Source organism: Camelus ferus, chromosome 3 (genome assembly GCF_009834535.1).
Source record: "Camelus ferus isolate YT-003-E chromosome 3, BCGSAC_Cfer_1.0, whole genome shotgun sequence".
NCBI classification, from domain to species: Eukaryota; Metazoa; Chordata; class Mammalia; order Artiodactyla; family Camelidae; genus Camelus; species Camelus ferus.
Window position 1 is genome coordinate 48,107,540 of NC_045698.1, and position 14,175 is coordinate 48,121,714.

The 14,175-nt window shown below is 45.0% G+C and overlaps 1 protein-coding gene and 1 long non-coding RNA gene across 2 annotated transcripts; one reads left to right on the top strand and one right to left on the bottom strand.

The window, feature by feature from the left end:
* Nucleotides 1-446: 446 nt before the first annotated feature.
* TMEM174 (transmembrane protein 174) lies at nucleotides 447-4,757 on the top strand. Its single transcript, XM_006176699.3, has 2 exons — nucleotides 447-1,160; nucleotides 1,350-4,757. The coding sequence occupies exons 1-2, from the start codon at nucleotides 526-528 to the stop codon at nucleotides 1,453-1,455; spliced, it is 741 nt and encodes a 246-aa protein (XP_006176761.1). The 5' UTR covers nucleotides 447-525; the 3' UTR covers nucleotides 1,456-4,757.
* A 5,732-nt stretch (nucleotides 4,758-10,489) lies between these two features.
* LOC116661636 lies at nucleotides 10,490-14,109 on the bottom strand. Its single transcript, XR_004317592.1, has 4 exons — nucleotides 14,087-14,109; nucleotides 12,613-13,796; nucleotides 12,208-12,349; nucleotides 10,490-10,632 (listed from the first exon to the last, which is right to left on the bottom strand). It is a non-coding gene; the product is annotated as an uncharacterized LOC116661636 (long non-coding RNA).
* Nucleotides 14,110-14,175: the final 66 nt, after the last annotated feature.

A 14,175-nucleotide genomic window follows, 5' to 3' on the forward strand; every position in this document is an offset into this window, starting at 1 on the left:
TGTCATCACAACTAGAGATGCCTGAGGTGCGAAGGAAAACACAGACAGTCATGAAACAGGTATCCGCCTATTTCTAATCGGCTGCCCGGCAGGAAAGCTGGGTTAGATTCTTGAGCATGTGGTGGACATATCAAGGGCCCCTGCACCACCAGAGGCCCTGGAGGTCCTCTGCCTTTCTACAGTCTTGATTTTGGTAGGTTGCAAACAGCCTTAGAACAGTGTCTAAAGCATCTAGAAAAGTGCCACCTAACACAGAAGATGGGGTTTTGAAGGAGCTGAATGAATGAATGTGGATGAGATAGTGCTTGTCATTGAATTGCAAATCTGAGATGTCCAATTATTGACAACATGAGAAAACTTCAGGCTTCATTTCCCAGACCTTTATTCTTCTAAACAAAGTTCAGACCTCTGCATGTTATACTCTGTTAACCACAGAAGCCCAAAGTTCTTCCATAACTAACCTGGACCTGTGATTCCTTTGCTCTGCTCTCAGGAGCTCTCACACTCCCTTTTCCCTCGAGAAGCATGAGGACGATGGAGCAGGGCTGCACCCGTTTGGAGGACTTCCCTCTTAATGTGCTTTCAGTCACTCCTTACACACCCAGTACCGCTGACATCCAGGTGTCGGACGACGACAAGGCAGGGGCCACCTTGCTCTTCTCAGGCATCTTCCTGGGACTGGTGGGGATCACGTTCACCATCATGGGCTGGATCAAATACCAAGGAGTCTCCCACTTTGAATGGACCCAGCTCCTTGGGCCCATCCTGCTGTCGGTGGGGGTGACGTTCATCCTGATTGCTGTGTGCAAGTTCAAAATGCTCTCCTGCCAGTTGTGCAAAGAAAATGAGGAAAGGGTCCTGGACTCGGAGCAGACGGCGGGAGGACAATCGTTCGTTTTCACTGGTATCAACCAACCCATCACCTTCCATGGGGCCACTGTGGTGCAGTATATCCCTCCTCCTTATGGCTCTCAAGAGCCCATTGGGATGAACAGCACCTACCTGCAGCCAGTGGTGAACCCATGTGGTCTCCTACCGTCTGGAGGGTTGGCAGCCGCCATGCCAAGCCCTCCTCAGTACTACACCATCTATCCTCCAGAGAATGCTGCCTTTGTTGACGACCAGGACTACCCTTCCTTTGTGGATGGTGGAAATGACAGGTATGGAGTTTGCAGAGGGGACATTCCCCTTCTACCTGTCGCAGTCACAGTCTATGGCTGTGTTTGGTCTGGAAGGAAGGTGATGAGAGAAGGCAAACCTCTGTGTGGCCCATTGCCAGGATGGTGGCATTGGTTCTGAGAGTGGTGCTGTGGGCTGTAACAAATCTGTGCTTTCTGCCCCCATTTCAGGTCCAGCCCTGATGCTGAGCAGTTGGAAGAGACACAGCTGGGAGATGAGGACTCTGCTTGCTTCTCTCCTCCTCCCTACGAGGAAGTATGCTCCGTCCCTCTCTAGAGACTATGAGGCCAAGGGAACAGCCTTTTAGTATTGTTGCTGACACTAAAGTGTTCTATGCTATGACCTTCAGACGTTAGACAGCAGAGCAGCCCAGGCAGCCTGACGGATACCATTTGGGCCAGGGAAAGGGGAAGTGGGAGGTAGAATCTCTCTGACTGGGAAGAATTAGGCTGGGGTGGGGAAATTCCCTTCCGGTAGAGCTAGAAATCCCCTGCATGTGGTTCAGGATCAGGAATTTCACCTGTTTATCTACCACCCATCCCTTTCCCACTAGAAGGCACTAGTGTCTTAATTGGAACTCCAGCAGCCAAGGGAAAAATCAGTACTGCTGTGACTTTGGGAGTTTCCACTGTGGTGAGAGTAGGGGGTGAGAAGGAAGCAGGGAACGGAAAAAAGAGTCAACCGGAGGTTTCCCAGTGCCTGTTCCCAGGCCCCAAAGGGATTTGCATATTTAAAAGAACTTGCCATCTGGTGTCCCTGGAGGACTCTGGGTATCTTAAAGGCTGCAAATAAATAAATAAGTAAAATGGAATAAAATAAAATAACGTCTCCTATTAGAATAGTATTAGATAGCTAGGTAAAACATACAAAATAAATAGTAATAGGACAACTGTCAATAAGTCCTTACGTTATCACTAAGTCACAGCGACAGTTGGCCGCTGACGTTCTCTTCGGCAAGGCTGAGGCTCGAGGTGGCCACTCCAGGACAGGGCTGGTGCAGGACATGAACTGACTGGGCCCAGTGGCCAACAGAACACAGGCACTTCCCTATGCGCCCACAGATGAGATCTGTTGAATTAGAATAGAGCTGCCATGGAAAATCACAAATCATGGAAACAGTCTTTATCATAAAGATAAGTTCACCTTCTTTATAAAAAAACTTTGGTGCCCTTAATCTCCCTGAATCTGGATTAAATAACCAGAACAGACTCACAGATTTTAGGAGAGACAGGTAAAACCATGGGGGTTTGAAAGGAAATATTTCCCCTAGGCTGCAAAAGTAAGGCTATTCAATTGGTGGCTCATCTCAAAGGAAAATGGGATTTAGCAATCCTTTAAAGTTTTGGTACTGTGTGTGTATTTGGAGTGATTTTTAGTAATTTTTATCAGAAATAACTAGTTTTTCAAGCATATGATTAAAATTAGCTTGGTATATTATTTTGATTTGTATTATACCTTAGGGACAAAATCTCTTTACATGAGAATTCATTTTCAGGTTTAACGATAGAAGGTGATTGAAAAATATGATTCAGTTTACGGAAACTAGCTTTATACTCAATGTATTCATGAAATGCCGGCTTCCTGGCTGAGGCCCATCAGTTTTGGGGAGGAAGTCTGGTGACAGGGACATGGTGGAGCATCACGGTGGCGTGCCCACCAGCAGTGGCTGCACACCTGCTTCCCTCACCCCTTTCCTGCCTCATCCTCACCCACCGCACAACTTTATATTCCTGGATTGGGGTTCCAGTGAGCATCAAGAGTGGCTCAAAAGGGAAAGAGATGTCAGAAAAGGACATTCGAGTGTGAAGATGGGAGGCTAGGACAGCCAGTTAGTCTCAGTGATGCCTGGAGTCTGATATGCAGGGAAGGGGCCTTGGGGGGTTTTAGCTCCAGGAGGCAGAGTCATTTAGCATCAACTGTCCCTGTTCCAAAACAAAGAAAAAGTGCTAACATAGAGGTAATTTATGCTTCTGAAGACTGTGCGTCAGAGCTGACAGCTCAACGTGGGAGGTGGAGCTCAGAAAATAGGAACTCAGCACTGATTTATTGAGCATCTCCTCTGTGTCAAGACCTGGGCATCGAGTGCAGACATAACAGTGAAGAACCAAACCCACAGAAGAGCAGATATGGCTTCCCTGGTGGATCTTCTGGTCTAGAGAGGGAGACAGATACTGACCACTTATTCCCAGATACCCAAGAGGGATCCTGGAGCCAGAAGAGGGATTTGGACTAGTTGGGAGGGTCACCAGGGCTTACTTGGGAAGCTGAAGTCAGGGCCACTACCCTGCTCTACCCCGGGAGCACTGTTACATGGACAGCCGTGCCACTGGACTCTCTGAACCTCTGAGGACTGTGCTGGGAGCTAAAGGACCGGTAGCTGGTGCTAGACAAAGAGGAGGATGGGAGGCCTGGCAAGATCCCAGAGTGGGAGGCGGGGTTAGGACACACCTGGCAGGCTGTGTAAACCTTTTTATTCCACTGCTGCTATAGCCCTTGGAGCTGCCTTCTAGTACCTAGGTACTCATATCCACAAGCTCTCTGGCTTTGAGACAACCCCACCATTCTCTCTTTCTCTCTTAACTTGGGGGTTGCAGGGGCCAACATGACAGGAAGCCCACTGAGTGGCCCCTGGACTCTGACGCCAGGTCTTTGCTGGTCTCTTGGACCAGAGAGGACACACTCCTGGCAGAGTTTCAGGTCTGTTGTCTGGGTATTTGCCTTTTATCATTCTCTCTCTCAGTCTCTTTTCAGGGCTGAATAGAGAACTGTGATGTGGGGATAGTGAGTTGGGGTCTCTGGTCCTGGCTGTGCTACCACCCTGAGATTACTGGTGTGGGATGCGGCCCTGGCTTTCGGCACATGCTCAAAGGTCCAGTGTCCAGGCCAGGACCCATGGGGCATTGTCAAACATCTTATTCTGTGTCTGCAGAGCAATTGGGAAGCCACTGAAATATTTTAATGATGAGGGAGCTGCGATTAGAGTCTGAACACTTGCTAGTTAGGACAAACCAGAGGCTCATAGGCTGTGATATTGACCTTGCTGGTGAAGTCCAGATCTCAGTGACCAGAGTACCAGGAGACATCCGTCTCCTCTACCCACAGTCTTTGCTGGGGTTCTGTGGCTGGGCTCTACACTTAATTCAAAATAAAGCTACAAGGTCTTGTTAAAGGAGACAGATTTCTTAAGAACTTAACGTTAACATCTCTCGGGAGCCAATTTGGGCTGGGCCTTTTGGCTGGAGACATTGATGACAGCTGATGGCCTTGATGGGGCATTCAAGCCCAGGAAAGGAGGCCAAAGCACCAAGGGGAAGAAGCTCTCACAAAGCCCTTACACTCCTTTCTCCTCTTGTGCGGTGTGGCTCTCGTCCACTCCCTCCTGCAGGCCCTGGGAGGTAGGTACCCTGCGGAGATGACAGTCGTCTTCCTTTTTGCTCCATTGAGCCAGGCACAGATCTAAGTTTCAGATGCACCAAGAGGCTCTGCTCCAAAACAGCCCTTTAAATGCTCTCTCCACTTTTTTTTGGAGGGGTGGGGTGGGGTATACGGTGTAAAAATAAACCTCTTGTTTGTGACGAGCTGGCCTTGGGTGTCTGTTTTCAGCTTCTGACCTCTGGGGCTCCTCATCGGCCTTGTTGACTCTTAGGTCAGTGGAGCAGGGCTGAGCTGAAGTCCCACACCTCTGGGCAGCTGGTGTTCCCCCCAAGACAGAAGCGTGCAGATGCCCTCTTACCAACCAAGAGAAGAGAGGTGGGTGCGGCCGAGTTCCCAGCAGTGTCCCCGCCTGCCACACCAGGCACTTCTCCAGAGCCTGCAGCTCACACCTTTTGGCCGTCACCAAGGCCTCTCGCAGAGCCTTCTATATAACCGATGCTCGGTTCCTGTTGAATAACTGTGTGAAATGAATAAACGAAGAACTTTTCGAAGAGATTACCGACAACCACTCTAGTTCAACTTAGCTCTTTTTTTTTTTAATTATGAAAAATTTCAAACCAATACAAGAGTAGAGAGAATAGTATATGAAGCCCTATGTACACTCTATAAAATACAACACCATTATTACACCCCCAAATTTATAATAATTCCTAACATCATCAAATATTTAGTCAAGTGTTCAACTTCCTCAATTTTCTCTATTTATTTTATTTCATTTTTACCTCTTTGTTTGAATCAGGATCCAAATGAAATAAGCTTTTTGCTAAATGCATCCTACATTTCCAGCTCTAATATACTACGTTTTGGCAGGCAGACAGTTGGCAAACTATTCACAGTAGCAGATTTATATTTATTAAATTTCACTTTCCAAACAAAAATGTTTTTCAAGATATTTCACATTATTTCCCTTTCTGTCAGTTACCTGAAACTCTAGGATTCCCCTGGAATTAGAAACTTATTTTTTCTACGTTTAGCATATTATCAGAGATTTTTCTAAACACAGTGCTGGGGAAAAAAATGACATGAAAAGAAAAAGAGATCTTTGAGTGTTTGAGAAATATCCGTTGCATAGTAGTTTCAAGAGTTTCAATAATATCAAAAAACTGATAACCGCCAGCATTTTTGGCTTGGTTGGTGAATCATTTTAGAAAAAAAAAAGTTCTTCCCTCCAGAGACCATAAAAACTCATTTGAACATTTCAAAAGTGAGAACCAGAGTCTCCCTTTTAAGAAATAAAATCTCTTGCACTACTTTAACATATTACCTGGTACAACTGAGCTCTCTGAGGTCACTGACTGTGGGCCTCTTACCAATGAGTTCTCAATTCTCAAATTAAAAATGAATATATTTTCTGGACATGCCTACAACTCTTCCTTTGAAAGTAGATGTGTGTGTGTGTGTGTGTGTGTGTGAGTTCACCTACACTCTCTTATTATAGAATGTGATTTATGGATTCCTTGCTCACTCACTACTTGTAAATCAACCAGAGTTTTATGTCCCAAGCAGTCAGCAGTTGGTTATAAAATCAACAGAGAGCTGTACTAAATAAACCCTGACTGGATTGCTCTTAAGAATTGATGACATATCAGAAAGTGAAGACAACTCCACGGGAATGATTCTCACCTGCCTCTGGGATACCACAAAGGTCTCAGATATGGGAATTTTATTTGTCTTAAGCTTTTAGGAAGATTAATCACCAGATGAACTGCAAAGGAAATCAGTTTTCTAGGTTCCAGAAGTTTTCTTACAACAAAGAATTTGTCCGCCAGCATAAAACCTACACATGTGTAAATCATAGACACAAATATGTGTGCTGGGGTCTGCGCTTACACACAAGGGGCTGGAAATGAAGCTTATGTGATTTTCCTGTTCTAACCTTCCATTAGTTTAAAAGAACACTTTTTTTTTAAAAGGAGATGTGTATGTCTATACTCTTTTTAAAATATATAGAATATCTCTTGAAGAAGACATAAGAACTGGTAATAATCATTTCCGGGGCAGAGGATGGGAGACATTTTTCACTTTACTTTATGCCCATGAATGATTTTTTTTTTACCAAGTTCATATATTGCCTGTTCAAAAAATTATTTTCAGAGTACAGGAAGAAGAGAAGGAAACGATCTCTCTCCATGTACTTTTACTGTTAACCTCATCTTCTTTAGTCCCAGAGTACATAATTTTCATTGCCGCTGCTGCTTATATATGTAACAGATAAACACACACAAGACACATAGAAACAAATGTGATACGCATACATACATCTTTGTGGACGCAAATGCATTGTAATAGGAATAACACTTCTGCCTGCACAAACACACACATAAGGTCTCTGGTAGGGGAAAACAGAACAGTGATTGTGTGTATGAAAGAATTTTCACATAAATATGTTGTTGCTGAAGTCCTCAGCCAGCAAGGTAAACACTGACCAATGTCAATGTAACAGCATCATACAGAGTCATGAATCTGATTCCACATAGTTCTTCCTTTGATGGTTCTTCTCAACCTAGCCTCTACCTTCACACTTGGAAAAAGTGTTCACAGCAGACTGCAATTCACTTACCAAAGAGCCATCACCTTTGGACCTTCAGAGGCGAAACTGAAGTAAACTGATTCCTTATCAGAAGGAGCTACAGGAGTTACCTTTGCACCATTTCCCCCTCCTGGTGGGTGCGGGAGGGAATCACACCCATAGCAGCCGCCCTTTCCCTTCTGCTGTTGGGCTGGGGCTCCTCCCTGAGGCTTGTGGGGCTGGCCTGTTCCCACTTCAGCTAGGAAGGACGCCCTGATCCCTGAACAGGAGCAGCAAAGACATGCTTGGAATTTTTCAGAAGGCAAGCAGATTGCCAAGGGAAAACAAAAAGCTCTGTCTACAAAGCTCAAAGTGGACAGGGTTAGACTAGAGGGTGTCTGTGCCTCATTAGAGGCCCTTGGAAGCCATGGTGGGGGTGACCTTTCTGGTCCCTGTGCTCAAGTGACACCTTGACTGACTTCCCAGCTTACTCTGTGGTCCCCAAAGCCCCATGGCAGGAGGCACTATAGTTACCCACTCACGTATTTGGCAGACATTTTTTCAAAATGGAACAAAGTGAGCCTGTCACTTGCAGGGAAATAACTGACAGGATTTGTTGCCAATGATAACATTCAACCTCTCAAGTGAAAATTAGAATTTCTGAAAACTTATATTTGCCATTGTGAGCTTGACAACTTCTCCAAAAGCAGACTTGCTTTTGAGCTCAGTATTGATATTTTAAAATGTAATTTTTAAAAATTTATATGATGAAACAAGTCACCATTTGAAAGGTCAGCATAACTCAGTGAATGAGTATTTTCCACATGGCCACGACACGATATTACAAAATCATGTGTGGGAAAAGTGCATTCAGTGTGCAGGACAGACCAATGGATTTTAACGTGCTAGAGTACAAAATATTCATTGATATCATTTCAGAGTCCACATCACAACCAGCCTTTGGGAAATTACCATGTGGGTTTTGGTCTCGTAGCCAAGAAGAGTACCCACAACTGTCTGAAAAGCTTTTAAAATGCTTCTATACTTTCCAACTACACATCTGTGTGAGATGAGATTCTCTTCATACAATTCAACCAAAACAACATATGGCAAAGATTCAGTGCAGAAGCAGATATGAGATGTGAGAGTCTGGCTGTCTTCTGCTAAGCCAGGTATTAAAGAAATCTGCAAAAATGGAAAACGATATCATGTCTCACTTTTTTTTTTTTTTTTTTTGCTTTGGAAAAATATGTTAATTAACACAGCAAGGGTTTATAAGTGTAACTGTAATTTTTACATTTAAAAATTTTGAAGGTCCTGGGGCTATTTTAATTTTTTCCCAGCTTTACTGAGGGATAATTCACAAATAAAATTGTAAGATATTTACAATGTATAGTGTGATGATTTGGTATATGTATTATCATTTTTAAATGAATAAAAAAATATTTTATCCTTTTTTGGTTTTAATTTCTAATGTGGTACATGGTAAATACTAAAAGGTATTACATAAACAAAAATTCTTTGAGTTCCTCAATAAATTTTATGGGTATAAAAGGTTTTCAAGATCAAAAAGATTGATAACTGCTGGCCTATATAACATTCAACATACTGGGGGGGTTGGGAGAGGTGGCAGTGTGCCCAGTTCAAAGACTACACTTTCAAGCCTCCTTTGCAGCCAGGTTTGGCCATATGACTAAGTTCTGGCTAACTGGATATAAGCAGAAGTTTTTGGAAGGGGCTTCCTCGAAGACTGCCTAGAGAACAGATAGCTGGGGAAATTCCGTTTCTGACTTTCTGTTTTTCATCCTTGAAGTCTACCGCTTGTGTATGACCCCAGAAGCTTCAGCAGCTACCTTACACCATGAGGTCACCTTGAGGATGCAGGCTACTTGTTGCAAAGATGGAGCAGGAAGATAGAAGAAGGCTAGGCTGCTCATGGCCATGATGCTGCATGACTATTACTTTAGAGTCCTTTTTTTTTTTTTTTTTTTAGATTATTAGAGTTCTTTTAAATGAGAGAGAAATAAACTTTGAAATGTTGTTTAAGCCACTATTATTTCAGTTTTTCTGTTATATGTAGCAAAACCTAATTCTGTGACAATGTGCTAAGATCAGCTACAAAAGACCCATTTTTATGGGGATTATATATTTATTTCACAGGTATTTCTAAGATTGGGTTTTATTCCATGTCAACCACTGCCTTAAGGTGTGATGCTGAAAAAGCCTTATTTGGGGTTGGTATTCTAGGCACTCAGAAATTCATTCAGCTCCTTGAGCAATGAACATTGAGGAGCCCATCCTACTGGCAGGCAGTGGGCCAGGCACTGGGGAGCCCTTGTGGTCCCTGGGGGGAACCACCTTACTCCAGGACCCAGCACTGCCCTCACTGCTCTGCTGTGGGCCCCACGTTAGGATAACAGACTATTCTCGGTCTGGAGAGAGAAGCAGACAGCTTGTCACTTAACTGGTATTTCCAGGACATGACTTAAAGTTGTCTTGAATAAATGTCATTGTCACCCACACTCACTGAATCAGAATGATGTCCCGAATAAACAAAGAGGCTTCTCTCTTCCCTCTCCTTAATTTTGATCGGCTGACATATCCCTGATTAGCCACGTCAGTTGCTGAAGGCTCTCTCCTGCTACATTATCAACATAGTAACTGGCTGGATTTGGAAGACTAGTTGTAGGAGGCCGACAAACCTTGTCCATGGAACCATCTGTAACTAAAATCCTCCAAGCAAAGGCAACTTTCTGTGAAACCTCAATAGTCTCTTCCCTCCTGTTACACAGTCTATCACCATTTATGGGGGGCATCATAGGTGGGGAGTGGATGAAGGAGAGATATACAGAAGCCTTACTCACAAAGGCCAGGAGATTCCAGGAGGGACAGCATCTTTGCAGTAAGCAAATCCCTCCCAGGCTCCTTGGGTTTGGGATGGATTCAGGCCAGACCTGATCACTGCATGGCCTGCTGAGGATTAAACATGATAATATTGTTGATTAAAAACTATAAACTCTAGAGTTAGTTATTAATTCATGCTCCCCTGACAGGGAAAGCAGGTTCAAGTAAAAGCCTTGGCTGAGTTAGAAGACTGCCTCTGCCACTTATTGGCTGGGTGACCTCAGGCATAATGCTTAACTTTGCTCAACACAAGAAATAGTTATGTCCATGTTTTTGACTAATGCTGCTCGCTCTAGTAGATGGACTAAAATGGGCAAAAGATGTGCTGACATAATATAAGAGATGACTTTTTAAATTAATTTTACCCTATCCTCAGATATCACTTAGGATTAGATCTGTTTTCATATGACTAAACCCCTCAAATAACTTTAACTTAAAGAAGATAAATTTATTTCTCTCACATACAAAAAATCTGAAGGTAGGTAGTCCAGGACTGATGCCTCCCATCAGTGGCCTATTCTTCTGCCATCTTCATTCAGCACCTGGCTTTCCTCTTCAATTGTCTTGTGATCCCTGATGGCTGCCGAAGCTCCAGCATTATGTCTCTATCCCAGAAGGAAGGATAAAAAGAAAAGATAAAACGACACACCTCATACCTGACTCAACTCTTTTAGAGAAAGCCTTCTTGGAAGTTCCATGTCTTCCACTTCTACCTCTTTGACCAGAATTTGGTCCCGTGGCCATACCATGCTGCAAAGGAGTCAGGGAAATGTAGTTTTTAAAAATTACTGTTGTTCTATTACAAAGGGAAACAAGTAGACTAGATGTTGGGTAAGCAACTAGCAGCCTCTTCCATACTTGGTTCCCTCTCTCTCTCTCTCTCTCTCTCTTTAGTTTAGATTCAAATATCTACTCAAGAATTTGGAACTTTTCAGAAAATGTTTGTTTTAAATCCCTCTGCTGAACCAAAAATATTAACTTTGAAATACCAAGCATAAATACACATGCCAGATGCAAGGTTTTAGCCAAAGAAGTTAGACTAGTAATTTTAGAATGACAGATGCACTCATCAGCGGGGGAGCATCAGTGAGTTACAGAGCATCTAAGTTGTAAAATAGGCAAGCCTTTGACTGAACCTCGACCCAAAGGACTTGGCTTGTGTCACATATTTGCCTCATTTCTCCAGGTTTCTGTGGGATTTTTGGTCTCCCCCATCGTCTCATTTGAAGGACATTAGTTGTTATGGAAACAGTGACATTAAATTTCGATGGCAGGATTTGATGCTATTGACATATGCAAAACAAAGTGAGTTTATTCCAGAAGCTGTGACTTAATAAACTCAAATTGTTCAGAGTTTAACTTGCTCCCTGAATTTAGGGTGGTGGGGTGTGGGGTAGGGGTCGGGTAATGTGGGAAGCCAGACACCTCTGGGAGCTGCCACAACTTCTTTGGGACATTAGAGCTATATTTAGTGCAATTAAGTTGCTAATTCAGTAAAAAATTGCACAGTTCCCTTGAGGCCTGGGAGAGTGAAATGCAGCTGCTAACAGTGGCTGATTTATAATCAGGGAATGACCTAGGCACCAGGGGAAATAAGCCAGATTCTTCCGAGGGCCTAAATCACTCTCTCAGCCAGGCGATCAAAACAGCATGCTCACCCTGGGCGGAGCACCGGAGCTGGGCAGCCTCCAAAACCAGGCTTGCAAAATTCCCAGTTTTCAGCGGGATTAGACCCCTGCCTCTACCGCGTCTCTCAGAAGGATGCAGGAAGTGTAAGAGAGCCTTCAAAGGCTCAGAGGTCAGTACCTACGTTCTCCTTAACCTCAATCCCAACCCTCGGGAAAATCAGACTCAAAAGGCAGAAAAGTATGTATTTCATCAGTGATGTCTCCTACTAGCAAGTTCAGGTCATTGAAGATCACGTATGGGAGCGAGCAGGGCCAATCTGAAGTGCGGGTAGGTTGTATACCACATATCCCGAGGGGACGTCATTCACAACATAGTCTGATTCAGGGGTTCTCAAAGATGACTGCATATTAGAATCAACTGAGCAGCTTAAAAAAATCCCAGTGCCCAGATTGCACCACAGACCAATTAAATCAGACTCTGAAGGAGGGAACAAGACATCAATCACCTTTAAGTCCCCCGAGTGATTCCAGTGTGCAGCCAAGTTTACAAACCTGTGTTCTGACTCACGTAGACTTTGATGTGAATGGCTCCTCCTGCAGCTTGCTGGGGACAAACTGCACAGACATATGTCACAGGCCAGGGGGTGGAGAAGTGCAGAGGTGACAGAGGACAGTAGGGAGATGGGTATGTCTTCTGGAAAGAAATAAAAGGAAATCTAGAAATTGGGCCTCAAACCAGCAACCTGTGACTGGGGTGAAAAATGAAGGCCCTGCATGATTTGGGGTTCCTGAATGGCTTACATGATCCCAGATTTCACTTTTAATCTGCCCCAATTCCTGAGCAGCATCTCTTGGATATTTCCTAAGACATGTATTTTATGAAATTAAAACAGCAACCCACATGCAAGTGTCACTTCAGAGTTTGCACAGCACTGTTTCCATACCCGTCATCCTTACCGGGCTGCACACCTCATCCAGACTCTGCCCTGGTTTGTGGAATCGGAGCCTCTTTCCCTCTCAGGTCCTGATGCCATTAGAACCAGGACTGGTGTTCCATTTATGCTTTCTGCTGGGAATTTATTTTCTTTTCGTCTTCTCTGAGTTTTCAGTCCCTGTGGGAAGACTTAGAGGACAAAGTTTAAGGGAGAAACCAGCATTTGTGAGGCTGCCTCATCCTCACTCAACTTCACCCTCGAGCTGAGGCCCCAGGTCAAAGGGCCCTGCCAGCCTCCCCTGCCCTCACTGAAGGCCGGGTGTTTGGACCAAGGGGATCACCCCGTGATACTGTGGGCCTTGTGCACAGGTGAGCGGTGCAGCGGCAAACCCCACTGGGGGGCCAGAGGTCAAGATGAACGTTCTAGGCGCTGAAAGGGAGACAGTGGCCCTGGACGTGTGGTTAAATAGTCGTAAATTTGGCTGAGGGTTCTTCTGGCCTCAGTCCTCCCTCAGCCTTGTCAAAGGCCACAGTCAAGGAGCCTCTGACACTGTCCTGGACGTAGTCCTGGTCCTCAGGTGGTTCTCAAGCTCACCTGCAGCCGCCAGGCCTCTGGCCAGCACACAGGAGAGCACAGGAGTCAAGAGCTGAAGTCTGTAGCCAAAGGCTTGGCCCCTTACTGGCTAGGGGACTCTGAGGACACCCCCGACACTGCCCTGCCTCTGTCTCCCTTAACTGTCCAGGAAGGGTTTGGGCCTCAACGTTGCCATGAGGTTCAGCACAGGCCCAGAGCCCTGGGAGGAGCCCTGTGAGGAGGTGATATCCTGGGCCTGGCCTCCGGGACTATGACTTCACTGCCTTCACCAGGTGAAAGCAGGCAGATGGAGCCTGGCCACACTCCAGGTCTCCCCGGGCCCTGATCTGATGGCTGTGTGTGTTTCATGGCCCTCGTGATAGCTAACACTTTTAGCAGAATGCATTCGAACTCTTATGTTGTGCTTCAGTTTTTTTTCTTTTAGGACACAGAATGGTGTTTAAGAAAGCAGCTTCTGGAGTCAGAACAGACTCATCTCTCTCCATCACTCTGTTATGGCTTTGGCAAGTTCTTGCGCTTCCCAAGTCTCAGTTTCCAGGTCTGCAGGATGGAAGGAAGCAACCCCGCTCTCCAGGTCAGAAGGTTTATTGGGAGAATCAAAGGATATGATGCCTAGAATATAATTAGCACCTGATAAAAAAGAGCTGATATGACTGAGCAGTCTTGTTTACATCTCCCCTCCCCATGGGCACGGTCTAAAGGGTCCTGGGCCCCCCGGTATCCCATGGCAGTTCCTGCCAACTTCACCTCTGCTCAACCCCAAGGATCCCCAGAAAGCCTCATTTTCTCAGAGTTCCCATTCCAAAGTGTCCCTGCCTGATCAAAATTCCTTATCTCCAAAAACAGTTCTTGCTTCCTAAGGCAATACCACTCAAGAAAACATGCTAATAATCATCACTTACCTTAATGTACCCCACGAGGTCCCCTCTCTTTTCTTCCCCACTGCTCCTGCGGGCAGACCACGTCCTGTTTCAGCAGGGCTGGTGTATTC

What these genes read in the sequence shown, in the direction of transcription:
- TMEM174 (XM_006176699.3), top strand. Translation starts at nt 526, where the DNA reads ATGAGGACGATGGAGCAGGGCTGCACCCGTTTGGAGGACTTCCCTCTT. An exon ending in GTGGATGGTGGAAATGACAG is followed by an intron (nt 1,161 to 1,349) that starts GTATGGAGTTTG and finishes CCCCCATTTCAG; the next exon opens with GTCCAGCCCTGATGCTGAGC.